Source organism: Pseudorca crassidens, chromosome 2, assembly GCF_039906515.1.
Source record: "Pseudorca crassidens isolate mPseCra1 chromosome 2, mPseCra1.hap1, whole genome shotgun sequence".
NCBI lineage: Eukaryota > Metazoa > Chordata > Mammalia > Artiodactyla > Delphinidae > Pseudorca > Pseudorca crassidens.
This window is the reverse complement of record NC_090297.1, coordinates 105,671,689-105,699,625: the sequence shown is the minus strand read 5'-3', so window position 1 is coordinate 105,699,625 and position 27,937 is coordinate 105,671,689. Positions and strand designations below refer to the sequence as shown.

Genomic DNA, 27,937 nt, shown 5'->3' with positions numbered 1-27,937 from the left:
GCATGATAATTATATTGTAGTTATGGAAGACAATGCCCTTGTTCTTAGGAAGTACATAATGAAGTATTTAGGGATAAAGTGTCAATGATTTCTGTAATTTTTAAATGGTTCAGAAAAAAACATTACATCTGTGTGTGCGTGCATGCAAGAAATAATGCAAAAGTAGCAAAATGTTAACAATTGGTGAATCTCAATAAAACTGTATATGGGTATTCATTGTACTATTTTTGCCACTTTTCTATAGGCTTGAAATTTGCAAAATAAAAAATTGGGGAAAGATGCTTTTAAAAAAAGGTAACTACAGAGTAAATTAAACAAATCCAGCATCCTTTACTCTTTAACTAGCATAAAGTTTCTCACTAAAAAATGACTACTTGCACAACTTATCTATGAATTCCATAATACCCTACACTATAACACAAAGTTTATGCATTCTTAAAATCATTAAAAAAATCGTAAGTTAATTCTCCAAGTCCACAACATTTCTTATCATAGCACTATAATCACCAAGTCACTAACCATGGTGAGCCCCTATTTTTGGAACTCACTGGATAATAGTTTCTTTGATGCTTCCCTAGATCCCAAACTTTTGGTCTGTGAAAGTCAGAGACTTTAAGGCACCCATTTGAGTTTTGCTCAGTTGTTTTTAGGGAGTTCAAAGCCTATAACCATCCCTTGGATGGAGCGGAGCTTGGCACTGCCTACCCCTCCCAACACTGTCATGTGGGTTATGTCAATTTACAGTGAGCAGCCTCAGCCTGCTTAAGGTACCCAGGAGACAGCGTCAGCCCTGTGGTCCTGCTGTGCAGGTTTGGAAACCCTGCCTCCCGCCTTCCTGAATCCCTGCAAAGCTAACTGAAAAAGAGAATTAGGATGCAGTTTCTCTGAGTCAAATCGTGTGGCCAGAGCAATACTTTTAATTCAAAATAAGGCAAGGGCAGTTCTCCCTAGAAGACACATGTCTTCAGCCTTTCGGTGGAATCCAAACTTATTTTTTCCATTATGGTAGGAAGAGAAAGAGAGTCTTGGCCAAACCTATTAACAGAGAGTTACAGGATGGAAAGACAGAGGTTCCTGAGTGAAATGAAATTTGATACTTACCTAACGCAGACCTGGGTATGCTAGTATCCCCTTTGTCAGTCAGTGAAGTGCTATCATCTCTGGAGGGTATAGGCACTGAACCCTAAAAATTGGAAGAGTCGGGGGATTTAGGAAGATACAGGAACCATGATCACAATGACAAGGACTTGGAACATTCTTGCACAACTTGATATTAAAATTATCACACTTATGCCTCAGATATAAAAAGAAAATGCAGTTGGCATAAACATCTATACAAGTCTATGGTCCTTACTTGATCAGTCTGCTCTGCAAGATGGGGACTGACAGAGGTAACTTCAGCTGGTTGGTTAGAGATGAGTGCCTGGGACGTCATGAAGTCTTTCCCTCCTAAATAGTGGCGCAGGGCCTGTAATTCCGAATTTCTTTCCATTAGGGCCTGTACCATCTTTTCTGCAGCAGCCTAGTAAGGAAATCACACATAACATTAGAGAGATATTCTAATAAAAAAAAAATTTGTGTTCTGATGTCATTGTTAAAAGCCAACCATTTAAGAAAAGCCAGTGGGGCCCTAAGAAAGTTTCCTTGCTTTTATTTTATAGGAAAAACCATAGTCAGTGAGCGGAAAGAAAGTCTCTCATAGGCACAGTTATTGGAAAAACGGAATATAATACATCTGTTACAGATAAAATAATCTAAACTTGTTCTGCTAGAACTATCAGGCTAAGGTATTAAGATTCTGGTTTGAATTGGGTAACATGTCTTTCTTTACTCATGTGCCTTTGGCCTGAATGGTCTTTGCCCAAACATTTGTTTGGTACACTCCCTTAAGGTCTTTGCCAAATGTCAACTTTATCAGATTGGCCTAGTCTGCGTTTCCTATCTAAAACAGCAATCTCATCTCTACTCCTAATTCTCCCGTCATGCTAAATTCTTTTTACAATGCACTTACCAGTAATCAATATATGTATTTATTGTCTCTCTCTCTCTCCCCAGACCCCCGCCCTGCCCCAACTGGATGTAAGTTTTCTAAGGGCAAGTACTATGTTTTGTTCAGTGCTGAATCCCAAGCACCCAGAACAATGTCTGGCACATAGTAGGCACTCAATTCACAGGTACTTGAGACCTATTTATTGAATGAATCAATTACACAGAAACATTTTTATCAGACCACATGATCAGGAGAATCTGAACCTCAGAATCACCAAACCCAGTTTATTTCATTTCAAATCCCACAGTTTTCTAAGACACATGATGGTACAATAAGGAAAAAATTTAGAACAAACAAATGCTACCAAAGTCTGCATAGAAATAATAAACTAAGACTAAAAGAGGGTATAAGATGATGAATATATTAGCTATATTATAGCATCGACTGTCTCTGGGAGAATTACTACTATTTTAAATAAGAAGCTGAGCTCTTGTCATAACTTCTAAGGGAAATAAAAGAATAACCTTCCAGTTTTAGTATGTAAAATTCAGACTCTTCAGGGATTTGGACATAACCATCTTAGAGGTAACAGTACATTATTAATTTGCCCTAATAAAAATCTCTGTGAAATTATGAGAAGAAACAGAGTGAATAATACACAAGACATCTTGTGCCCTATATATGATCTATCTGGCTTGGTACTCTTTTTCTAGCAGTGCTGCTTTTAGCACTGCTCCTCCAAGTGTGGCTCATGGACCAGCAGCATCACCATCACCTGGAAGCTTATAAGAAATGCAAATTCTTGAGGCTACGTTTTTAAAAAGCTATTCAAGGGATTTTTCTGCATATAAAATTCGAGAAGCAGATTTAGAAGAATACAATCATTACACTTTTTCTTGCGCTGAAAATCTTTTGTAATCTCAGGCATCTCCTAGATTCCATTATTTTACTACCAGCAGTATATTAAGTGTTATAAGGCTAATTCTTTCAAATTACAAAGGGGTGAAAAAGAAAACTCAAAGACTTGTTAGCCTCTTGCCAAAGACTTAAATAATTCACAATGATCTTGCTAGGTCTATTCCAGAAGCAATTTCTGCAGCACATGGCAGCATGTATCTAACAAAATGTGTATTTACTGCAGTGGGCCTAAGAATTGGATGAGTGGAATATAACCATCCCATAATATAAGGAAGCATTAGAGAATATTATTGTCAAATAACATAGGCAAATGATAAGAATCTAGTTCCCTCTGAGAACTGACTAGGGAGAATTCTGAGTGACTGGTCCCTGAAATGCAGCACAAGTCAACTATACTAGACTTTCTCTAGCCTTTAGGAGAAAGATACGTGAAAAGGAGGGTCAGTTAAGAATTTACTTTTGAAATATTTGTGTACCATTATTTTGAAATTACTATATGCCGTATCACTATGAGATTGTTTATTCTCATCATGGCCTTTGAAAAAACACAAACTTTTTTTTCTCTCTTAAAATAACTCAGATTTTACATGAATTAAGAGAAAATATGGAAAGTATAAGTTTTCCCATACCCTGGCTAGAAACAAAATATCACTCAAGTCTTGATCATTTAGAATCAAAATCAAAACACTCCAGAACCCTATATTCCTTTCTGTCAAAATTATCAGAACATTAAGGAAAAGAAAATGTACATAATGAATTTAATGAGTGGGGACATGTATTATTTAGGTACTCTCCAAATGCAAAGTGTTCTAGAAATATTTCATACTCTGATGACTGATGTAAAACTGTAGTCTAGTTAATAGGCTGAAGGAGAAGAACTAACAGAATGGACTGTAAAATGACGTAAATTTTACACTTTATAAAGTTCTAATGCTTCCTATAGTGCGGAGTATAAACGCACTAAGTGGTACTCTTCTGGACTGGGCATTAGTCCTTACTTGGCTCTCCTGCTCCCTGCTGCTCATGGACTGAAGCAGGCCCTGAATCTCCATTTCATATTCCACCACTTGTTTGTTTCGATCACTTAGAAGGTCCTGCAGCATCCTTTCCTTTCGCTGTAGACGCTGGCACAGCTCCTCAGCTATCTCACTCTGTCCTGGTCCAAGTTTGCAGAGCAATGTTGCACTAAGATCCTAATACAGGAGAGACAGTGTAAGTTTTGGAGGAAAGAATTCCATCTACTGTCTATCAAAGGGCTTAAAAGAATCTATCATAGAAGAGAGAGCAAGTATGATGTTTTATTCATTTTTGTTCCCGCAGATCCAGCATAGGCCTGGCACATAAAAGACTGTCAATATATGCTCAGTGAATGAACACTAACAATACAGAAAAAAATACTTAGAATGGCAACTTACATATTGTTTTCTAAAATAAGTCCTTGCCCTATAATGCTCAGGGCACATAATAACGTTAGGTGTGGATAAATGGGCACTCGGTTCATTTATCTCATTTATCTACTCCCGTTTGACTTTATAGGGGGAACACGAAATGATCAGCTGAAAAAAATAACAAGCACTGCATTTATTAGCACGGTGATGAAGCTGCTAGTTCTACACTGGAGGTAATACATGGGGGTTAAAACTGTGGAGCCAGATCGCCTGGGGTGCACACTGGCTCTGCCACTTATTAGCTATGTCACTTTGGACAAGTTGCTTCACTTCAGAAGTCTGTTTCCTTGTCTGTCAAAGAGGAATAATAGTATGTACCTCATAGATTTGCGAGGATTCAATGAATTGACATCCATTAAGCTCTTAAGAAAGTGCATGACGCAGCATGAGCACCATAACAAAGGTTAGCTATTGTATTGTAGGTACATTTTCTAGATCTCATTAATTCTCACATAACTTCTTTGAGAAAGATAATTGTCCCCTTGAGTTTATAGGTATAGGAAAAAGAAGTCCCAGTGAAACCAGTGACCTGCCCAGAGACAGGATGGAATTAAAGACTTGGGTCGCCGGCCTCTCAGACCTCAAGAGTCCTAATGCAAGACTGAGATTATGGCATCACTAAACCAGCTGCCCTTAAGTTAACTAAATTCTTGCCTCCACTTCTTTGTTCCTGTCATGCAGAGATGTCTGTAGCTGCTGAATGATACTTTCTTGCTCCTTCTGCCAATGGCTAAATTTCGTTTCCATTTCTTCTTTCAGCCATTGGAGGTTTTGACAGCTGGCAGACAACTGTTCCACTTCCAGGCCTTTGGCCCTCAGGAGACTCTCCATACACTACAGTCACAAAGAAAGCAGCCGTTAAGTCAAAGGGCCACCCCACACTCCTCAGCATAAACAGGAAACCTGATCCACCTTTACATTATCTCCTAAGTTATCTATCAATTTCTTTTCCAAAAGGAAAAAACGTAGTATCTAATCTAACAATGCCATACTAGTCTATTTGTTGCTTTTAGAAACTCTCATCTAGTTTGTAGAGAGATAAGTATGATGTATGTGTTAAATGAAGTACTTTGGAGGAAGTGAAGAACTTCAAGAAGTGTCAGATGGTTAGATATTTAAGCTCTAAAATAAATATACAAAAATAGCCCAGAGTAAATATTAATAAGAAAAACAAGTGTTCTGATTGTGGCTGTACACAGACATGTTAATAAGAAATATTAATGAGAAAAATACAATATAATAGCTGCATCTGAGCAACATTTATATAAAAGTATATAAATATTAGCAAGGATTAGAACTAAATTAGAACTATGTATAAAAATCCATATTCACTGCCCTCTCCCACAAAGTTCACAGTAGAAGTGCTAAAACTTCTCACTCCCTTATGTATAACGACAGAACTAATGACTGCTATTTTTGTTTGCTTTTGTATATATATTTTTTAATAAAGCAAATATCCTGGTTTTCAGAAAATGATGGAAGGGGTGATGTTTCAGGTTTAGAATCCAAGTGGGAGAGGGATACCAAGTCGTGACAGATTTTGCTCTTACCTGCATGGTAGCTTCATTGGAGGAGAGGATACCGCGCAATCTCTCTAAGTCATGATCTCGCTCTCTCACGGCAAGACAAAGTTGACGCAGTTCTTTTTCTTTTTCTTCTAGACTGGAGAACTTCTCGTCTATAGCCCGCTGCAAGCAAAGTCAGCATCCCAAAGCTCCACAAGAGTCACTATTCTGATCACTCTTATTCAATAAGATTCCAAATATAAAGGAATGGAAAACCAACTCCCAAAAGCAGCAAATTAAGTAAATACATTTCTGAAGTCCCCCTGTGGATGAAATAATCCACAGCATCATAAGCAAAATTATGGTACATACCTCTAGAGCAACATCTCTATCTTGTATTCTTTGCCGAAGCTTCTCAAGCAACATTTCATTTGCTTCAAGGGTTTTGTCCGAGTTATTTCGATACTGCAGGAGCTCCCGAAATTCCTAATGAGACCAAAAAATATTTTCCTTTATTCATTTATTCAGTATTAACTGAATTTCCACACTTTGTCAAGGAATTTGTGAGTGATTCGGGATAAAAAACAAAATGTGATCACTCTCAAGGGGAACACAGTTTAGCAGAGATGACAGACATACAGAATGTCAACTATTCTGCATCACATATACGCAGGTGTATACATATACGCAGGTGTATACATATACGCATGTAGCAAGCTACTAGGGGAACGTGGGCTGCATTGCCTAACTCTGCCTGAAGGTGTCACTAAAGTTCTCACAAAAGAGGTTACATTTGCTCTGAGTCTTAAAGGACTAGGAGTTTCCCAAGAGGCTGTGGGGTATCTCTATCAGAGAAAAAAACTGGCACAACGTATGTATACCATGAAAAAATCATATGCTCAGCGAAATATAAGGGATCTGGTGTGACTAAAGCTTAGAGTAGGTGGTAGAACTGATCAGTCTCTTCTTTGGTGCTCCATTTTTTCCTATAACTTTCATTTTATCATCTATATAACTCTGGAAATTTCTATACAGAGGTCTTCAGTGGGAGCAGTGGACATATCTTCTCTTCATTTTCCTCATACCTAGCCTAGTATCTAACTCACAGAGGTGCTTAATAACTATTTGCTGAATATTTATTGCTTAACTGTGTCAGGTCTATATTTCTTGTTTCCTACACTTGCTGGTTAGCATCTTGGTTGACGGACTGTACTTTCTATTTCTTCTGAATCCTCCTGATTCCCACCTCTTAATGTTCTACATGTAGCAGGTACTCAACACAGGTGGACTAATGTTTTGAGATGATATGAACATCAATTCCCGAGCTCTAGGAACCCAGTTGTACTTGAAATCATTCTGTGGACTCACCTGAAGCAGCTGCTCTTTGTGACTCAGACTGTGGTTGAGCTGCTGGATGTGTTGCTCTTGGGTGCGAATCTCATTGTATTTTTCAGCCTCCAGGGTATGAAGCTGTTGGCCCTTACTCTGCAATTCTCCTTGTAGCTGCTGCAAGGCTTTTCGCAATTCCTGAATTAAACAGATTCCCTTTTCAAACAATCTAAAATTTTCACATGGTCATTAGATATGGAGGCCTTAAAACTTTCAAAGCACAGAGAACAAAAAATAAAGTAGCAAAAAGTGCCATTCTTAAAATTACTAGAGAGATACTACTACACATGAGTCAAATATGATGTGGGAAATCATGGGAACCGTGGATGGGCGTAGGATGTAAATTTGATATTACAGTTCAATACTTATTTTTGGCTTAAAAATGATACATCTATATAAGTACTAAGTGGGACTCTGTTCTACCATAAACCTGGATCCTTTACTTTACAGTAAGCTCAAGGATACAACATTCCTACCTATCCTTTTAAATCTTAAAAAAAAAAAAAAAAAAGATGGCATTTGCTCTAAGCGAACAAGAAACCATTTAAGAATTATGTGTTTTATTTTAAAAAACATACATGACTAATTGTGCACGCCATTCCTCTGACTTGGTTGTTCTTCCCACTTTTCTGTCTCGCTGACTCTTACCCACCCTTCAAGAATAATCTCACATATCTCCTCCTTTGTGAAGCTTTCCTGATTCCCTTCCCCGGTCCCTTGTATATATTCCTACAGGACCCCTATATGCCTCTTCTACAGTATTTACCACATTGAAATACTGTTTACGTGACTGTCTTTCATACGATATTACAAGTAACTTAAGAGGAATAGAGCCTGTGATATTCACCCTTGTATTTCCAGAACACAGCCCCAATACCTGGCACATGGTATAAGGGCAACAAATGTTGAGCTGAATTACTTAGATTAAGTAAGTGACTCAAGGGTTCAACACAAGCTATCCTTATAAAAAGTTACCATCAGGGCAAAGTCTGCATTTACACAGTGCCACAAAATGATTAATGATTTACTTGGTTATGTTTCCAAGAAGCCTCTTTCTGCTGTTCTCTCTCCTGTGCTGCAGCCTCTACAAATTGCACACATCGTCTGGCATCAGCCAGCTGCCGTTCTTTTTGTCGTACCACCCTCTGGAGCTTCTGTATTTCAAGCTGGCTGCAGAATAAAGCGCTCTGAAGGTCAAGCAGAGCCACCTGTTGCTGAGCTGGGGAAGTACCCTCTGAGTTCTGAAAAGAGAGTGAGAATCATCATCACAAGGAGGGCAAGCACTGAGCAGCCGACAAGAACAACAAGATCAACACTGTGGCTGCGAGTGGCACATCCTCAAGTGATGCCTCCTGTCCCAGGTGACCCTCACATACATGAAGTTGTCCAAGCTGACTCTGGTGCAGCATTTCTCGAAGCTTTACCATTGTGTCATTTTGACCTTCGATCACCTGGTACAACTCCTCGGTCTGAAAACAAAGACAGGGAGTACCAAAAATGTTAGCAAGCTAAATATAAATTCCGTTATCTCGCCTGTACAGATTTTAGAAGCAGGACTATTCCAAAATTCCAATTTAGATGAGACTACAGTTTCTCTAGGCTAAGATCTGTTAGTCTGACAATATCCAATTCAACAAATTATAGAATACTTGTCTACTTTGATGGGAAAAATTGTTTCCTCATGGGTCCTTGACTGTCAAACATTTTACCTCATTTTCCCTGCTTTTCAGAGTTTCCTTGAGGTTTTGAATTGTACCATCTTGCTTCTGAGACGACTCCTGGGCGGACTTTAGTTCACAGCTCATTTCATTCAGTTTTTCTTGAAGAATCTGAATTCAGCAAAGAAAAACAGTTTGGTAGGTCAATGATTTCCTTTAACCTCAAATGCAACCATGAAGTTCTTCCTCAAATCTAGGTTTAAAGGATTTCTTAGGGAATATTACCTTATTAATTTTTCCCCACATAGCATAACCATTAAAGTCCTAAGTCAATCAGCAAGAGAAAGTAGCAGGAACTGTGAAATACTTCTTTTAATACTCAATTGCTTCAATTCTCATGCACTGTGCTTTCTCTATGACGGCAGCCATACTGGGGGTACTTGTCCTCATGAGTCACTGTGGACCTTTTACACGAAGACCAAGGAGCTTCTGCTATCTACTACAGGACAGGACACAACAAGGGTACACAAAGCCAGGAGCACAGCATCCCAAATTGTGGGAATTTTCTTCTAAGCAGATGTTAAAACCCATGGGCTCTAAAGGGGTAAGAAGTTAAACCAAAATCAAAAGCATGAACCTCTTGTCTCAGTGCCTTATACAGTTGAAAACTGCACTCATGTTTTATTATCAGACCTAAAAGGCACCAGAAATTCTGATCTGTGCAGAGCAGGCTAAAATCTTGATGAGAGATACAGGAAAGAACTACACTTTTAAGAATATATTCCACAGAGCACCAGGCATACACAGTACCCATCTCCCAGGTCCTACTCGGAGAGGTTAACGCAGACCCAGCTAGAGCCAGTCACATTCTCAAAAAACCCTGTGATCTCCGATACCTTGTTGGTGGCCTCTGTTTGCTGGATTTTTTCCTGGAGTTCTGTCAAATGGGAATCAGATACAGCCTGCTGAGTTGTACCGGTCTCACCCGAATTCAGCTTTGGTTGTCTGAGTAACTCTTCGGTCGTGGGCTAGGAAGAAGCAGTGAGACGATTAAGTTAAGCGTAGCCAACGATAAAGTTTATCTTCAAATGTCTTTGGCATCTTTTGCCAGAGACTTAGAAAACCAGCGTTGCTGAATGGCTTATCAGTAATTCCTGAAGCCAGTCCTGTTCCGCATTCTGAGTACTGATTCACTTCCTCTCTAGCTCCCCTCCCCACCTTTCTCTTTCTCTATTCAGTTAAAGCAAGTAATTCAGAGATTAAAAAGAAGAGAGGATTTTTTTAAATGCTTATGATGACCAAATATTTGCTTTATCCTATTTTCAATCAGGGAATTCAAAAGGTCAAACTCACACCATCCCTAAGGGAGAAAAAGTTATAGTTCAACTATCTTTCTTACAACATGCCTATTCACATTATTGGAAAAATGGGTAGATTTCAAATATGGACCATATATTAGATAATAGTATTTAATCAATACTAAATTTCCTAACTTTGGTAATTGTACTGTAGTTATGTAAGAGATGTCCTTGTCTTTAGGAAATACATGCTTATTGAGCGTAAAGATGCATAATATCTGCAACTAATTCTCAAATAACTCAGGAATAAAAAAAAATGTGTCTATAAACAGTGAGAGTGATAAAGCAAATGTAGCAACATATAGCAACTGGTGAATCTGTGAGTTCTTTGTACTTCTCTTATGACTTCTCTAACTTTGAAATTATTTCAAAATAAAAAGTAACAAAAATTAAAATAAATTTTAAAATCCATAGGGTCTGGGAAGGAGGTATGTTTTATAGGAATATCGATTCACCCAAAAGATTCAGGTGAAAAAAAATCTATTTATATTTGGGATGATCAGACTAAGATAAACTTACTGAACTGTACCTAATATTCATTATGAGCTAAGATACAAAAATAAAACTTTAGCAATTCACTATGGCATTAAATTCCATCTCTTCTCTCCCTGCCTATCCCCCCTCCCTTTCTCCTGCACTCCCATTAGGGAAAATACAAATCCATTAGGAAGAGAAAAAAGGCAGCTATATTCATTTTTTCTTTACCTCACACGTTTAAGCTCTGATTACCACCTTCTAGGCAGTGGGGTTTCAGCTTACCTTAAACCCCTTCCTGACAGCAACTGACTGGAAGTATAAAGATTTCAGAAGAAAAATCTTTTCTATTCTTCCAGGGCTGTTCATCATTTTTTAAAACATCTATGAAGTACCCCCTAATATGCAAAGCACTGTGGGATTTGGAGTGGGGAGCTAAATGATAAAAGAACAAGGAAATACACTAAATATAAGCTAGTGACAAGCCCTATGCTATAAAATAGGAAAGCATGACAAAGTTGTTAAGTTACTTTAAAGTGGTTGATGAGTGGAAGGTCTCTATCAGGCAGCGTTTAAATTAAGATCTACATGACAAAGAACCAGCTCTGCAAAATAAGAATAATCTTATTGAGAAGAATAATCCAGGCAGAGGATCAACTAACGGAAAAGACCTCGGGTAGATATGCCCCTGGGAAAGAGAAAAGCCTACGTGGTTAGAGGAGCACTTTCCAAGAGAAATATAGTATGAGCCACATATGTAATTTAAAATTTTCTAGTATCTTCATTGACTAAAGTAAAAATAAATAGGTAAACTTAATTTTAATAAAACATTTTCTTTGACCCAATATATTATACCTAAAATATTATCATAAGCATGTATTCAATATAGAAATTATCAAGATACTTTACATTCTTTCCATAATAAGTCTTTAAAATTAAGGTTATACTTCACACTCACAGCATATCTCATTTCGGACTAGCCACATTTCAAGTGCTCAGTAGGCACACAGGGCTAGTGGCGGCCTTTCTGGAAAGCACAGGGCTAGAGCATACTGGGCAAAGTGGATGGTAATACACGATGAGGTGGAAAGGCAGGGAGGGGCCAGATCTGGTGTACAGAACCTACATCGGAGGTAATGAAGCTGGATTTCATTCTCATTGAAATGAGAATGGACTGCAGGGTTTTTAACGGAAAAGTAATCAATCATATTTAAATTTTAAATAGCTGCTCTGTGATGAATAGATTGTTGGGAGCACCAATAGGAATGGGAAGACCAGCTAGGAGGCTGCTGCAGGGGAGAGATAATAGTGGCTTGGATTATAGTGGTAGTAATGGAGGGAGAGAGAAATGGATAGATTTGGATATGTTTTGAAGGTAGAGTCAACAGGACTGGATGGTGAGACAGGGAGAAAGAGAAAAGTAGCAAGGATAATGACTCCTAGAAAAAATTGAGATATTTGTTGTTGTGGGTATAACAGGGAGCCTTGCACTGAAGCGATGTGAATTATGTCACACCATGGGAGAGGTAACTATTTTAATAGATATTTACAACAATTCTGACTGATAAATAATTTTATCATTTATTTAACGATAAAACATTCTCTACCAAACTTGCCTTCTTACTTCCTCGGTGTAAAACAAATTTCCAACAACATCTATTACAAGATATTTTTCAAATTTAAACTATAACAAGCAGAATTAAATAGCTTCAAGTTTTAAATGGTCATATTTAATCACTTTAAACCAAAGAATCTTAGAGCTGTGAAGGACACTTTATAAATTAGTCATCTGGTCCAATCCTATCTTACATTTGAGGAAATGGAGACTTAGATAAGTAATTTGTCCAAAGTTACACTGGAAATCAGGAAAAGAATCCAATTAAACCAAATACAGTTAAGTTGGTAACTTCCTTTTCATCTTTATAAACCCATTGCCTACCATAATGCCTGGAATATTGTACGGACCAAAAGTTTTTGTTTAATAAAGTAAACAGAACAATAAAAACAAAAGCAAATTAACAAAAATAGGCCTGTCTCCTAATTCCCAGACCATTGCTCTAATCTCTCAGTGGTTCTCTTAGAAAAAGACCAGATAAATAGATAAAAATGTAGATGTTTAATTTACGCATTTCAACATCAACTTTAAATCCAAAGGATGCCACAGAAAAGTACATAATGAGTCTGGATCTCATCTGAACCCATCCTGGCACGAATCATCACAGGAAACCCCTAATTTGGTAAATGTAATGTATTGACCTAAAGGCCAGAAGATGTTTGTTTCTTCTTTATTCATAATATTTTATTATTTTAAATCTCAGGAAAAAAAAATTTCCTTTCAGATAAGTCTGCCAAAAGAGTACCTAGCAAAGTCCCACTGAGTAAACAGCTCATAATGAATCTTGTGAAATATCAAGTACATAAACCAACCACTCCTACGAAGATTTTGTAGAGCCTGAAATCAGTAATACTTGATTTGGTTGAATCAGTGTTAATCTCCATGCTATCAGTTACTAAAATCATGTTGTAATCATAATATAATTTTAAATTCAGTTGCTTTTGACTCAGGACAAATGCTTTTCAGCATCAGAAAAGAGAATTGCTTCCAGGCCTAAGGTTGCATAAAATAAGACCTTTAGGCTAAAAGGCAGTTATTTAGATCTTCTGGATTAACAGCAGTTTTCTTGACACTTTCATAGTCATAATAGAAAGTCACAGGGCTCAAACTACTATAATTTTCTATCCTATTGTTAGCAATAGGGGATACACAAGAACTATCAACTAGCATAAAATTAAAGGCCTAATCTTTCACCAGCATCTAATGCTTACCCCTTCCAAAGGGCCTGATCTGGGTTACATAGCTAAGCTATAGAGAGGGATAAATTTATCATAGCCATACAAGAGCAGACTCTGGCATTGCAAGGCTTGAAGCAAAGGTCTCTTACTCTCTGAATTTAGATAGAAAAGAAAACTGCACGTGAACCAGAGCTGAATTAATGTTTACCAAGGGACCACACCCCTTCTATGACAGCTTTTCTATTGTAGTTCAGGGCCAGACAATAAAGAAGGAAATTATCAGCTAGAATAAAGCTTCAAACCTTTCTTTAGATATTTGACAACCTTGGGTCTTCAGACATAAATTCTGTAGGAGGCAAATAAATCAGTTTGCATAAAGTCAGAAAATTAGTAAGCAGGAGAACTACACTGTTGCAGTTTTTCTTTAATATAAGAAAGAAAGAAGGAAAGAGAGAAAGAAAAAGAAGAAAAGCAACCAGGAGGCATTCTGATGGTGATATTTAACAGTAACCAGATTAAACAAAGGAATCAAAATGACCTTACAGAACAATCTCGCTCTTAGGATAAGAGCTTTTCTTCACATTTGTAGCAGAATTTAGCTAAAGGAAATTGTTTTTTCTTTCAATTTTTTCTTTCTACAAACTAAAAAGAGAACTATCAAAAACAATTTACACTTATTTCTATTCTATCCACATTTGTTCAGAAACAGACAAAAATCAGTCTGCCTTTGTCCCACTTAGATCTGCTTTTGCCATAAAGCACAACAGGCCTTAAGGTGCTTAAAAGTCAAGACTTAAACAGTAGATCCAGAATCCAAAACATACATTTTATCTACAAACACTTTGAGCCCAATTAATCTATTTCCTTCCACATTCTTAATTATTGGAGAAAACAGCACAACAATCAAATGCCATGATTCTTCAAGCTGAATGTTTTCTTCCTCCTCTCAATGTTTTATTATTCTACAAACAGTAAAGGCGGTAAGCCAGGTTACAGCAGAAAGGTCAAACACTGCTGTGTTAAAGGTCTGTATTTTTCTGATTCTAAATTTAGTGAAGAAAAGGGACTTGACCTAAAGGTACAGTTACCATATTTTAAATATGCTCATTAGGATGCCAGATTTCTTCACAGAATTCCTAAAGAATCCTCCTGCAATCCTTAGGGTATAGAAAGAAGGTCCTGCACTTAAAACAAGTATTTATTTAATTCAATGTACATAAGACAATGTGGTTTAATATACAGAATAAAAAGGTCTTGGCTGAGAATGGTTAGCAATCTTTGGCTCTGCCTGGGCTAAGTTATTTAAACCATGAGCTTTCCATACCTCTAAATTGAGAGACTGCGTGAGATGATCTTTAAGCTCCTTCCCAGCTCCAAAATTTTTTGAGCCCAGGCACCAAGAGAGTATTTTTAATTTAATATGGAGAAAAAACTCCTCTTGTTTTACCTGTAATTTTCTAAGTCTTCACCTTTCTACAATATTGGCCATATTTGAAAGGGGGGAAAAAAGGTTATTTCCCATCCAGCCTGTCCAAACTATTTTTAGATCCTAATATGAAAACACTATGTTTAATTTGTGACATCTATGTCTGCTCACAGAAATACTGTATTGTAAAGCCCAAATTTAGCTGTGAAGCTCAATGAAAGAAAAGGAAGCAAAAGAAAAGTACACAAGCGTTAGGCATACTAAACATTTTATACAAACGAAAACACGTTTTAAACTTTTGGATAGTCATATTTTTATGTAACACTTTAATATATGCTACTTCTGACAATTTTGTGCAAATTCAAAAATATTTCTCCCATTTCCTCTTTCTAATTGAGATGCAACTATTATACATAATAGAACTATTTTTTAAAAATTTCAAGTGACAATCAACAATTTCATTTAGAAACTCTAAGTTTCCCGGATGATGCTGACTGGTAGCAAGCTTTCCAAAAATGCCTTCTAGATTGTCCACCTTTGTAATGGTATCACTAGAGAATCTGTACCAAGTAGAACATGCCAGATGTTTCACAAAATTAATTGAACCTAGCATTTACTGTTGCTGTAGAAACAAAATAGCATCTGTCAGGTCCCTGTACTAGTAGCTGAATTTAAAAGGTTGGTATGAAATCAACTGGGCAGACATGAACAGCTCAGATTAAGATCAACTGTCATCTTCCAGTCATTAAGAAATTCATGAGTACAATGGATAAAACTCTCCTATCATCCGATAATGGATGAATCCCTACTTAATATCAAACTTCTTCAAACAGAGCTCAGTATACAAACTGGCTGTAAAGAGTTTTTGCCTTAACATTTTAAATGACGATACTTGACTGCCCAAGTCTGTTTTATGAGCGAGTCATCGTTAGTCCTCAAATGACCTCTTAATTTATTTTAAATATTGCCCAGATGTTACAATACTTTGGTGGATTAATAGGTTTTTCCCCAAACCTTTACCCTAAGCTCTAATCAGTTTGAGGCACACGTGCGATGAAAGGCTTAATGCTCTAGGGAGGGCTAAGTAGCAGAACTAACTCCCTTACAGAATAGGAAAAACATTCATATATCTAAAAATGAAAATAAAAAAAGAAGGGGGTAGGGGATAGAACAAGGAAGTAAGAGGAAAGAGTTCTAGTGCCAGAAATAAGATTAAATGCTTTTTATAGGGTAAAGGTGAATTAGAAATCTTTCTCTTTTTGTCTTAAAAGGTGTGCAATTTTGATAATTAATGGGACAGCCAACAGATAATCTTATAAAGAGGATTGTGAAAAACAAATTATTTGAATGAATCACATTTACTAAAGGGGACACAAATGGGCTCAATGATTAATTTCCTCAAGTCTAGAATATTATTAACCTTCACCTAGACAGAAATCATGTGAAGCCTGAGGCCAGCTAACTTCAATCAGAAAGGCACTATGCAGCCATTTTGTATACCTGGACCCGAAGTGGCAAATAATCTTCACAGAGATCATCCCACAGCTCCTGGAGGTCTGAAATCTCCAAGGGATAACTCACGGATGTCTTGTAAAGGGGTTTCAAAGACCTGTTAAGGAAACCAGAACTAACTCCATCTGTCATGATATGGCCAGGCCTGGTTCCAGGTGGGCTGGATTTCACTGGAATAGGAAGCTTGCTCCCTCGGGGGCTCTGGATGGGCTTATAATCAAGACCTTTAATCATGCTAAGAGCTAGCTCCAGCTTGTGGTTACACATATGCTGTGGGGCCTGTTCATCTGAACAACAGTCACATTTTACAAGTTCCTTTGCACTTCTCTCAGGTTCCTCTTCCTTTTGCTGTGGAGGACTAGCCTGGACACTTGCATCCAAAGATTCCACAGAGGATCCCGGTGTCCCTTCTTCCATGCTTTCTCCATCTGGGGGTACCTTCACACTTGGTAAATCCGGTGGCCCAACCTCAGACAATGCTGGTTCTTCAGTGCAAATGCTGGTGGACCACCTGGTAGAAGGGCCATACGAGATACTTTTTGCCACTTTTCGAGGCACCTTACAAATGGCTTCATAGTCTGAATCAGCAACCCGCAAAGCTGCACAACCACGGCATCTCCTGGGTCGGTTTCCGGGGCCTTCCGAAGCATGACAGCTGTGTAGCTCCTGAGTCTGATCCTCATTTTCTACCCAGCACTCAAACCCTGAATAGGCAAAGTCCTCTTGGAGCAGTGCAGAGTATCTTACATCGGGTAAGCCGGAAATGTCAACCGTTCCATTCCCTGCCTTGGTCTCCGCGCCAGTGTCATCGTTATTCTTCCGATACATGCTAGCAATGCAGAACTTGAGGCGGTCCTTCTCCAGCAGCAGCTTCTGCAAGCGCTCGATAGAAAGGGCTTCGATCCGGGCAATGACGGTGTCGAATCTATAGATCCGATCAAGCATGAAAGCACACTTGCTGCAAGCAAACTCAGCTTTGCCATCCCGGGAGACATCCTTGCCCAGGACGTGCGACAGCAGAACCTGGAGGTTGAGCTTGGATGCCGTGTGGAAGATCCAGCGCCGCTGGTTTCCGCACAGCTCCCGGGCACAGATCCTGCAAATCTCCTTCATCTTCCCTCCTGCGGTTGCCGAGCTTCCCTGATGCGGCTGCTGCTCGTTGATCACTCACTAGCGCTTGGTTGCGTTCCGTCTCCCGCCCCGGTGGCCTCCGATCGGCATGGCACAGCCCGATGGGGTCCCCACTCTGCAGAGGCGCTTCGCTGCCACCCGCGCGCGGGCTCTGGGTACCAGAGTGGTCAGCCCCGCCCCTCGGGGAGGGGGCGGGCGAGGAAACACTTCGGGGGCGGGATGCTGAGTGACATCAGCGCAGGCCGCGCTGAGAACCTGCCATGTCTCTTCCAGCTGTCTCTCCCACCAGCCGTGGTGTCCTCAATGTCCTCCCTTTCAGCTGGCTGGGTTCGCGGTCCACAAGCGGCCGCCCGCGGCTGACGCAAAAACTCAGAGATTGAGGATCAGATTTCAAGATGGCGCCAGAGGCTCGGCGCCTGCGGCCTCCGGCAAACTCCTCTGGGAGCCGTAGTCCAGGAGGCCGGCTCCTCGTTCTGCGCATGCGGGGTGGCGAGCGCGTCCCCTCGCCCCCAAACGACTTAGTGCTGCTCGCGGTAGAGCACAGACCTGGCTAGCAGTGAGTACCGGAGTGGAGAGCAGGACGGATGCCGACCTCTGCTAGGCCACTTTTATCTGCTAAAATTTCACCCCCAAAGCGCACTAGTTCCCTCACGGATCCTCCCTTCCGCCCTTACGGGATGTCCCAAGGCTCTGCTTGGGGAGGAGAAAGCCGAATCCCCTCCCCCTCTCTCCACGGGTAGTGCCACGTACTCTGGATGGAGCAGCCTGGCAGCGCCACTAGGTACCGCTGCGCGCCGCCTCCCTCCCTCCTGCAGCACCCCCCTTCCTCTCCCTACCCAGTCCGGTGCCTGGATTAAAAGGCCCCGGGTCTTCACAAGCGGCCGGGGAGAATGGGTTGATAAACCGGAGGTGGCAGGTAGGGCGGATTTTAGGAGGCTCAGTTCAACCTCCCCCTCGACTGTTGGGAGCACCTAGAAAAGAGGACAAGTGTTTCTCTCCTCGTGATGTTGCGGTTGAGTTTAGCAGTCCTGGATGATTTGCCCTTTTTTAGAAAAGAAATCGAGAGAGGGCACAAAGCAGTCACCTGAGAAGGAGTCCAACAAAAGCCACATGAATGCAGCTGGTTAACCAAGATTTTGATGATAACAGAGAAAATGAGCTTTTTCAAGAATATAGACACCTGAGAGTAGATTGCCATCACCGAATCCTCTTTCAGGTTCAGGTAGACTGTAGGCCTTATTTTGGGGGTGGGGAGGGGAGACAAACACGAGAACAAAAGGCCTTATTTATCTGAGCAAGAGTCCAGAGTATCAGAGAGTGCTGCTGTCTGCAGAAGTGGAGCTGGGAATTTCACTGACTTCAGTGAGTATCTTGTCTTATTCAGCATCATCTAGTAGTAAGTCACCCAGCCTTGGGTACAGAACTTAGATTGCACACACAGAGTGGAGGGAAGCTGGAGCTCTGTCTAGGTGGAATCGAGGTGTCAACGTCCGTTTATAATAAACAATTCTCTCCCTGGCTTGAGAGGTATGCAAACTCCAGATGGGAGGAAAAACAGTCCCACACAATCATCTGGAGTTTTCCCAGAGCAGGACGTTTCCCAATTACAATAATGCCAGATTTCACTAACTTGACTTTGTGAGATAATAAGGCCAGCAACAGTCAAAGTATTTCTGACCCTCATCTCCAGGGCACAGCCCATACTCCTGAACCTGGAGACATTCAGATGCCTTCGATGAAAGCCCATAATTAACCCCCAACTTCTTATTGAGCATTAAATGAGATGATTTGGGGGAAGTGCTTTAACAGATTTTGGCTCATATCATGTCAATAATAATAGCTAATATTATTATTTTAATATAATGCAATATTTTAAAGTAATTTTAAAGCTTTATGGGGCTCTGCACACATAAAATTGTATCACTCTCTTATTTAATCATCAAAACAAAATCTTAGTAGCTCCATCATGAGAGATTAGAACAGCCCTTAGAGCTTTGGCTTTAGTAGGCTACAGAACTTTGCATCTGTGATTTCACCTAAAGAGGCATGTTCTGGTCCCAAAACCAAGAATGTAAAATAGAGTTCCAAGGGCTTCCCTGGTGGCGCAGTGGTTGGGAGTCCGCCTGCCGATGCAGGGGACATGGGTTCGTGCCCTGGTCCGGGAAGATCCCACAAGCCGCGGAGCGGCTGGGCCCGTGAGCCATGGCCGCTGAGCCTGCGCGTCCGGAGCCTGTGCTCCGCAAGGGGAGAGGCCACAGCAGTGAGAGGCCCTCGTACCGCAAAAAAAAAAAAAAAACAACTCACTACAGGTGCATTTTTGCCTATCTCTAGGTATTATCTCTAGGTATATGAGCTTCAGAGTCAGAAGAAATTAAGTAACAATCGTAACAATCTTTGGAATCCATAGTGATCTATAGAGAGGCAAGGAGTTTCTGGCCTGCCAGGACACTACCCTAAAGAACAGCAAGGACTCAAAAGTGCAAAAAGTGCAAATTAAGACATTAATCAAGGCCTCATCTTTGAATGTGGTTGGGAGCCACGTTTTCCTATTGGGGAAAATGCTAATGAAACAAAGTAATTAATGAAACAAAGTGCTCCTGGGGAGCAAACTCTAAATAATACTTTGTATTATTCTGTATTCCTTAATAAGATTTTGCACCTGACCTGTAGTCTCTAAACTTTAATGGCAACATATGGGTAGTTGGTATACAAGAGCAAGTCAGTACAAATGGAGAAAAGGCAACTTACTATTGAAGAATACGTTTGTAAAGAATATGTAAGTAAAGATCAACATACTGAAAGAGCTATACATACATATCTAGGCTTCCAACAGATAGAAATAGATCACTCAACAATCAAAAGAAATTTGAAGACAGCACTCTTCACTCCCAGAGAACATAAAGACCTTATCTCAAAACAGATAGTAAACTAGAGTACTAGAACCACTCCTAAATATGACCATTTGGTATAAAACTAAAAGATCACTTTTGTACAGATCAATTGAAAATAAAAATTAAAAAATGAAACAAGGAAAATTATGTGATAATAAATTCAGCACTTCATGGTTTATCAATATCATCTTGGTCAAGATTTTGTATTTAGTCAACACTGGTTATCTATGGGGAAGCAAGAAAATGGGGAGCTGAACAGCAACATTTACTTTTATTCTATATACCATGTATCATTTGAATTTGGGGCAATGAATGTATATTCATATATTATTTTTAAAATGTTTTAAAATTAGGAAATATTCTATAGTTAAAACTAAGAATTGTGCCAATTTAAGGCACTTATATCAGAGTGGTAAAACTTGAACCCTAAAAAATGAAAACTTATAATATGTGATATATATATGTGGACAACTTATATAAACAAAGGTTCAAGGTGATATACAAGTTATTAGTGATTATGTCTGGAGAGTAGAACTATGGATACTTATTTTCTTCTTTCCTCATTTGTATTCTAAAATTTTCTATAAGCATGTATTGATTTTGTTATAAGAAAAAAATGCATTACTAAGAAGAAGATAGGATAAACACATTTTGATATGTTCATATAATATAATATTAACCATCAATAAAAAAGAATGGGGGCCTTCCCTGGTGGCGCAGTGGTTGAGAGTCCGCCTGCCGATGCAGGGGACACGGGTTCGTGCCCCGGTCCGGGAAGATCCCACATGCCGCGGAGCGGCTGGGCCCGTGAGCCATGGCCGCTGAGCCTGCGCGTCCGGAGCCTGTGCTCCGCAACGGGAGAGGCCACAACAGTGAGAGGCCCGCGTACCGCCAAAAAAAAAAAAAAAAAAAAAAAAAAAAAAATGAACTCTGATACCCACAATATGAATGAATCTCAAAAGCATGTTAAGTGAAACAAGCCATTTAACTATATCCTGTGTGATTTCGTTTATTTTGTCTAACAACTTAAAGTCTAACCATTTCTATAATGATAGAAATTCAGAAAGTGTTTATGGGGGGTAGAGGATTAATTGCAAGGGAGCACAAAGGAATTTTCTGGGGTGATGAAAATGTTCTATATCTTGTTTGGGGTGATGATTATATGGATGTGTACAGTTTTAAAGCTCATTGAACTGACTGCTTATCTGTAGATTTTATATGTTAGTATAGTTCAATTAAAAAAGATAAGGAGTAAATTAGTATAAAAATATGTATTACCCATAAAGTTTTAATCTAAGGGATTTCTTTCGTGGAAAGTAACCCCTATAACTTTATCATAGGAACAGCTTTGAAAATTGGGAAAATATAGCTCAGAAGAAATTCTATAAAAGGCCCAACTGCGACTTCAAAACATCATAGTTCCTATCCATATGAGTGTTGGAAAATATTATTTTATATACATTTACGCACCATACATTTACGATTGAAGCAAAGCATGTTGTTAAGGTGGGACCTAGGGCTTTTGTGATGATTTAGAATAGGATGATTACTTCTAAAACTTATCAAAAGTTACATAATAAAGGAAAATCTTACTGAGAACAGGTTTCATATTATGATAAGCGATAATGAGTTAAACAAATGATTCATTTTATATATCGGCAGTTTGCCCTCAAAATGGATTGATAAATGCATTCACAAGCACATATTTGCTGTCTATGCTAAGTCAAATCACTTATATCTGGCCCTTAATTTCCTAAGCTACAAAATAAACATGTTGAATTAAACAGTGGTTTTCAACCTTTGGCATGCATCAGAATCACCTGGATGGCTTGTTAAATGGTAGATTTAACAAGTTTCTAATTCAGTTGGTCTGAGAAGGGGCCCAAGAATTTGCATTCCTAAGAAATTCCCAGAGCATGCAGATGCTGCTGAGAACCACACTTTGAAAACTACTGAATTAGAACTCTCTTAAAGTGTATTCAGACAAATGTCAGCCAAACGATCAGAAGGTCTGCAGATAAATGGAAAAACCCATTAATGAAGAACTACGTACAAAATTGTTGAACTTAGAGAACTATATGCCCATTTGGAACAAGATTCCTAAGTATTATTATGGTAGGGATCTTTTGCACTATCTCTATTTTGATCTCTAGATTTGAGGGCCCAGGAAGATTCTCTTCGAACCGTACTTTTGTACTCCCTGTGTCGTAGTGTTTCTAAGACCTAATTCTGGGCTGGGAGGGAGTTTCCAAGAGGTGAAAAATCCCTATGTCCCAAACCAGTTGTATTAGCTTTCATTATCCTAGTTATGATGTTGGAAATAGCTGTTCTAATTACTAAAAACTATGCCACAGGGGGTGGGGGGAGTGATTCTGGCAGAGAAGCAAAAGCAGATGAGGAAATGCAAGAATATCAAAGTAAAGCCAGTTAGGCTTTATGGTAACACCACAAGCATGTTCATGATTTCCCTCTGTTGGTTGGAAATCTTTAAGAAGCCAGAAACAATCATGCTTTGCATTAATTAATAGCACAGCATTTCAAAACACTTGTTTTAAAACTGGGAGATTTCCAGTTCAACTACAGATTGCTATAATATGGTTATCAGCAGAATTGATTTTAAAATAGTAAACACTGCAGTCTTTCAAGTTATTAAATATCCACAGCTGTTTAAGTGAACTTCAAAATATTTGTTAACTGCTGAGCAAGAATTTATGCAAACTCAGTTTTTGTTTTGTTTTTTTCCTCTGTCTTCAGAGAGCTTTCAGTTTAGTTGAAGGGGAGAGAATGTGCATGCTACAATCAGAATAACTGATTGGTAAACTAAATGGTACCGACAACTTCAATGTAAGTGCAGAAAAAGTTAAGTATGAGCTGACACAGGTGAAGGGGGCAAGAGTGGGACTTGAGATGGACCTTAGAATGGAGGAAGCCAAGGAAAGGACTCCAGAAAAAGAAAACAGCATCCTCAAAAGTCTTGGAAGTTGGGTTAAATATGATGCTAGCCTGTCAGTAAAGGGAAAGATTTTATGGGATATCTGAGTGGCCAGGTGCATCCTACTCTATACATCTATACATACACTCTGTACATCTCAATAATTACTCATTCAAAGAAAATATATGAAGGGCCAACTGAAAGCCAGACACTATGCTATGGAGGGAACTGGCAACTAGAATTTGCAGGCAAAAGAATTTGGACTTTCTGTTATGAAGTTAAGCTAAGAATGGCATGATGAAAAGTTTGTTTTAGGAAAATTAGTCAGACAACAGGATGGCTTGGAGTTTCAGGGACAGGTTTTGGGATGGTTACAGGAAGACCTGTTAAAAATCCATTGCCTAGGGCTTCCCTGGTGGCACAGTGGTTGAGAGTCCGCCTACCGATGCAGGGGACACAGGTTCGTGCCCCGGTCCGGGAAGATCCCACGTGCCACGGAGCAGCTGGGCCCGTGAGCCATGGCCGCGCATCCGGAGCCTGTGCTCCGCAACGGGAGAGGCCACAACAGTGAGAGGCCCGCGTACCGCGAAAAAAAAAAAAAAAAAAAATCCATTGCCTAGAGACCATGCTTCCCAACAAGCCACCACAATGAGAAGCCTGCACACCTCAACGAAGAATAACCCCTGCTCACTGCAACTAGAGAAAGCCCACGCGCAGCAACAAAGACCCATCGCAGCCAAAAATAGTTTAAAAAAAATCCATTGCCATTATTCACATGTGAGATAATAAAGGTCTGGTATAAAAACGGAAAGGAACTGGTAAATATGAGAGTCATTTTGAAGGAACGAGCAGCAGGACTTGATGACATATATGCAGAGAGGATGAAGGGAAAAAAAGGTTAAAAATAGAGATAAAGTTTTTGGCCTGGAAGACTGGTAGAAAAAAATTGCCTAAACAAACAGAAATGTGGGAGTTGAGTCCATTTGCAAAAAGATAATACAAAATTTGACTTGGGACATGCTGTATTTAGGGGACTGAGGAAAAAACTAAGTGAAAAAAACTAAGTTGAACTCTTCCACAATCAAAACACAGGTGAGAGGGGGACAGAGTTTCAGGAATGAGAGGGGTAGTTAACATTGTCAACATCTAGAGAAAGATCAGGAGAGAGGAGGTCAGGCATGCCATTTTCTACAATAGGGTAAACTTGTAAACTAAGGAGTTGTTACCTTTAACTCCTCAGAATCCTTCCCTGTCGAGCCAAATGCTAAATTCTTTTTGACTCTATTTCCAAACATCTCTAGTGTGTTCAGAAATGTTGTTTTGCATTTTCCCTACACTGTCCTTTTCAGGTTCTTAAAACCTGAAACCTGAATCATGTCACACAGCTTTAGAAGCTTACCCCTCTAATCATCCTGTATACTATTTCTAGAACATTCATAGTAAAGACCCATAATTGTCCACTACCTATAGCACGAGGTCCAAAACTCTTAGTTTGGCATTTCAATATCTGTACAAAAAGATCCTAATCTACTTCTCTATCAGCTCATCTCACATTTCTTCTCTAACCAAATGGTGACAGGGTAAATTTTTGGATATAGATATGTTACTTGTATACCCCTACCTACCTCTTTCCTAGTCTGATGGTAAGGCCCTCAGCATTCCCTTGACTTGGGAGTTTTTGCAGAGCAAAGAGCGGAGAGTGCCTGAAGTCAAATGCATTTCCTGACTTGGATAAAATTCTAAACGCACTTTGAAGATTAAGCCAGGTATCCCAGTGGGGAAGAGAAGAGAGTAGTGTCTTTGAGGTCAACAAGAGAGGAAAGGGTGAGATTTCACCCCAGATGGGAAGAGACTGGGGAGGGGGTGAAAGAGTAACAAGGACCCACCTCCATTATCAGTGCCCTGCAGAAGAAGCAGGACCTGTGGGGGAGAAGGCACTGGGTGACTTGGAGAGGCTAGACTCGAGGTCAAGGGGCTCCATAAAGAGTCCAATGTAGCAAGCAGTTAGGATTAGTAGAACTGTATGTGCTGGGGCGGGGTGCTTCAGTGGTGGACCAATGATCAGAGTAGTCTCCTTGATGCTTTGACACCTGATAAAGCCCAGGGACCTTCACCTTCACATAACTGAGAGAGTGGGGAGGAGGAATAACCGAATGAACGGAATTTAATTTCCCACCAGCCTGATTAGGATAGGGACTCAGGGTAACATTAAATTGATTTAAAGAAAGTAACTGTGATATTTCCTGCAAAACTAAATTTGTGAATTCAGAGTAAGTCATACCCACTATGAACTTTTTGTAGGTGTTCAATGAGGGTCAGTCCTAGGCCTTTTTCACCTCTATTCTCTTTCAATATCATCTCATCCTTTTCCACCTTTATATGAGTAACTTCCAATATGTATTTGTGATATTGTGATTTATAATATATATTTGGTTTGTCCCCCTTTCTGGCATAGAATCCTAAAACCCTTGGAATTTCTTCCTTTTTTTTTTTTTTTACATCTTTATTAGAGTATAATTGCTTTACAATGGTGTGTTAGTTTCTGCTGTATAACAAAGTGAATCAGTTATACATATACATATGTTCCCATATCTCTTCCCTCTTGCATCTCCCTCCCTCCCACCCTCCAGGCGGTCACAAAGCACCGAGCTGATCTCCCTGTGCTATGCGGCTGCTTCCCACTAGCTATCTACCTTACATCTGGTAGTGTATACATGTTCATGCCTCTCTCGCTTTGTCACAGCTTACCCTTCCCCTCCCCATATCCTCAAGTCCATTCTCTAGTCCTTGGAATTTCTTAAATGATGAGAGTGATAAAGGTCTTTTGTTAATGAGGTGACTTTTGGAATGTCACTAGGACACTGGGGGAGTGGGGGGGCGGGGCTTGGCGGTAGTGGCCAGAGGAACCAACCATGTGATTAGAGGGTTGGAACTTTCAGTCCCACACCCCAATCTCCAGGGAAGGGAAAGGGGCTGGAGGCTGAGTCAGTCGACAATGGCCAATGAGTCAATCATGCTTTTGTAATGAAGCCTCCATAAAATCCCAAGAGGACTGGGTTCAGAGAGCTTCTGGGTTGGTGAACATGGGGAAATTCAGGGAGGTGCCTGGTGAGGGCTTGGGAGCTCCTCACTCCTTCTCATATTACCTTGCCGTATGCATATCTCCCATCTCTGTTCCTGGGTTATATCCTGATACAATAAACCAGTGATCCAGTAAGTAAAATGTTTCTTTTAGTTCTGTGACCTGCTCTAGCAAACTAATCTAACCCGAGGAAGGGGTCATGTGAACCTCTAAATTTATAGACAGTCGGTAGTACATGTAACATCTGGACTTGTGACTGGTGTCTGAAGTCCAAGGAGGGGTTGTTGGAACCTCTAACCTATTGCTGGTCAGAAGCACAGGTGATAAACTGGGATTGCAACTGTTGTCTGAAGCCCAGGGGTGGGGAGGAGGGGGAGGGAGGGAGCAGTGGGAGGGGTGTGGAGGCAGTCTTATAAGACTGAATCCTTAACCTGTGGCCTCTGATGCTATCTCCAGGTAGACAGTGTCAGAATTGAGTTGAATTCTTGGACACTCTGTGTCTAAGAATTGCTCGGTGCTGTGTGGGAAGTGTCCCTGCTCTCAATACACGTGTTGGAATTGGTGTTCAGAACCAGTAAAAGAATATCTTTATTCCAGAATTCTCCTCTGAGTTCCACTCTCAAATGGCCAACTACCTATTTGTATCTGCACCTGTATGTGTTAGGGACATCTCAAAATTACCCCAGGAAAGATTGATTGATGTCTTCCCCTTAACTATAGTGCCTCCCCCTCCTTCCTCCTAATTCTCTATTAAGGATCAGGGAACTATGGATTGTGGGCTCAACCCGCCTCCCATCTATTTTTGTAAATAAACCTTATTGGAACACAGCCATGCCGAGTCCTTCATGTATTGTCTATGGTTGTTTTTGTGCTGCAACAGCAGAAATCTTATGGCCTGCAAAGTCTAAATTATTTACTCTCTGGCCTTTTATAGAAAAAGTTTGCTGATCCTTGCTCTTTTTTTTTTCCAATGTATTTCTCACAGTTTGCAATTATTTGTTTGATCACGTGGTTATTTAACTAGCTCCCTTATTAGAATGTAAGCTCCCTGAGGGGAAAGACTCTGCCATGCTTATTCTTACTGTTTCTCCAGCACTTAATTTCACCACTGTCTGGCCATGGTAGGCACTCAATAAACAGTCATGGACTCGATTACATGAACGGATGAATGAATGAATGACTTATTATATCTTAAAATTTTATTTCGTTCTTTTGCCTTAGCACAAAACTTCCATTCTTCGTTACCCTCTAGTGACCTCATATCTTAATAGAGTTCCATAATAGTTAGTCCTCTCACCTTCTTTCTCCTCTACTCACTCCTCCTTCCAGACTAATCTTCCTAAAACAGATCTCAGATGTATCACTTTCTGGCATAGTAACCTGGAGACCTAATGACTTACCCACAATCATAAACTTCTTGACCTGCCATC

The 27,937-nt window shown here is 39.8% G+C and overlaps 1 protein-coding gene across 45 annotated transcripts in view; it reads right to left on the bottom strand.

Moving 5' to 3' along the window:
• PDE4DIP (phosphodiesterase 4D interacting protein) overlaps window positions 1–27,937 on the bottom strand; it is a 224,462-nt gene that overhangs the window by 73,731 nt on the left and 122,794 nt on the right. For 22 of the 45 annotated variants that reach the window (XR_010941031.1, XM_067727451.1, XM_067727453.1 and 19 more), the window contains exons 1-12: window positions 16,460–18,296; window positions 9,805–9,936; window positions 8,960–9,079; window positions 8,627–8,719; window positions 8,279–8,491; window positions 7,230–7,388; window positions 6,234–6,347; window positions 5,907–6,044; window positions 5,011–5,190; window positions 3,907–4,101; window positions 1,355–1,522; window positions 1,102–1,183 (exon numbers count right to left, since the gene is read on the bottom strand). Coding sequence is in view for 44 of the 45 variants with exons in the window: in XM_067727451.1 (XP_067583552.1) it covers window positions 1,102–1,183; window positions 1,355–1,522; window positions 3,907–4,101; window positions 5,011–5,190; window positions 5,907–6,044; window positions 6,234–6,347; window positions 7,230–7,388; window positions 8,279–8,491; window positions 8,627–8,719; window positions 8,960–9,079; window positions 9,805–9,936; window positions 16,460–17,584 (2,719 nt within the window). In the remaining variant the exon portion in view is untranslated. Of the gene's footprint in view, window positions 1–1,101; window positions 1,184–1,354; window positions 1,523–3,906; window positions 4,102–5,010; window positions 5,191–5,906; window positions 6,045–6,233; window positions 6,348–7,229; window positions 7,389–8,278; window positions 8,492–8,626; window positions 8,720–8,959; window positions 9,080–9,804; window positions 9,937–16,459; window positions 18,303–27,937 lie in introns of those variants that run through there. The other 23 variants (XM_067727491.1, XM_067727490.1, XM_067727485.1 and 20 more) reach the window with 4 other exon arrangements.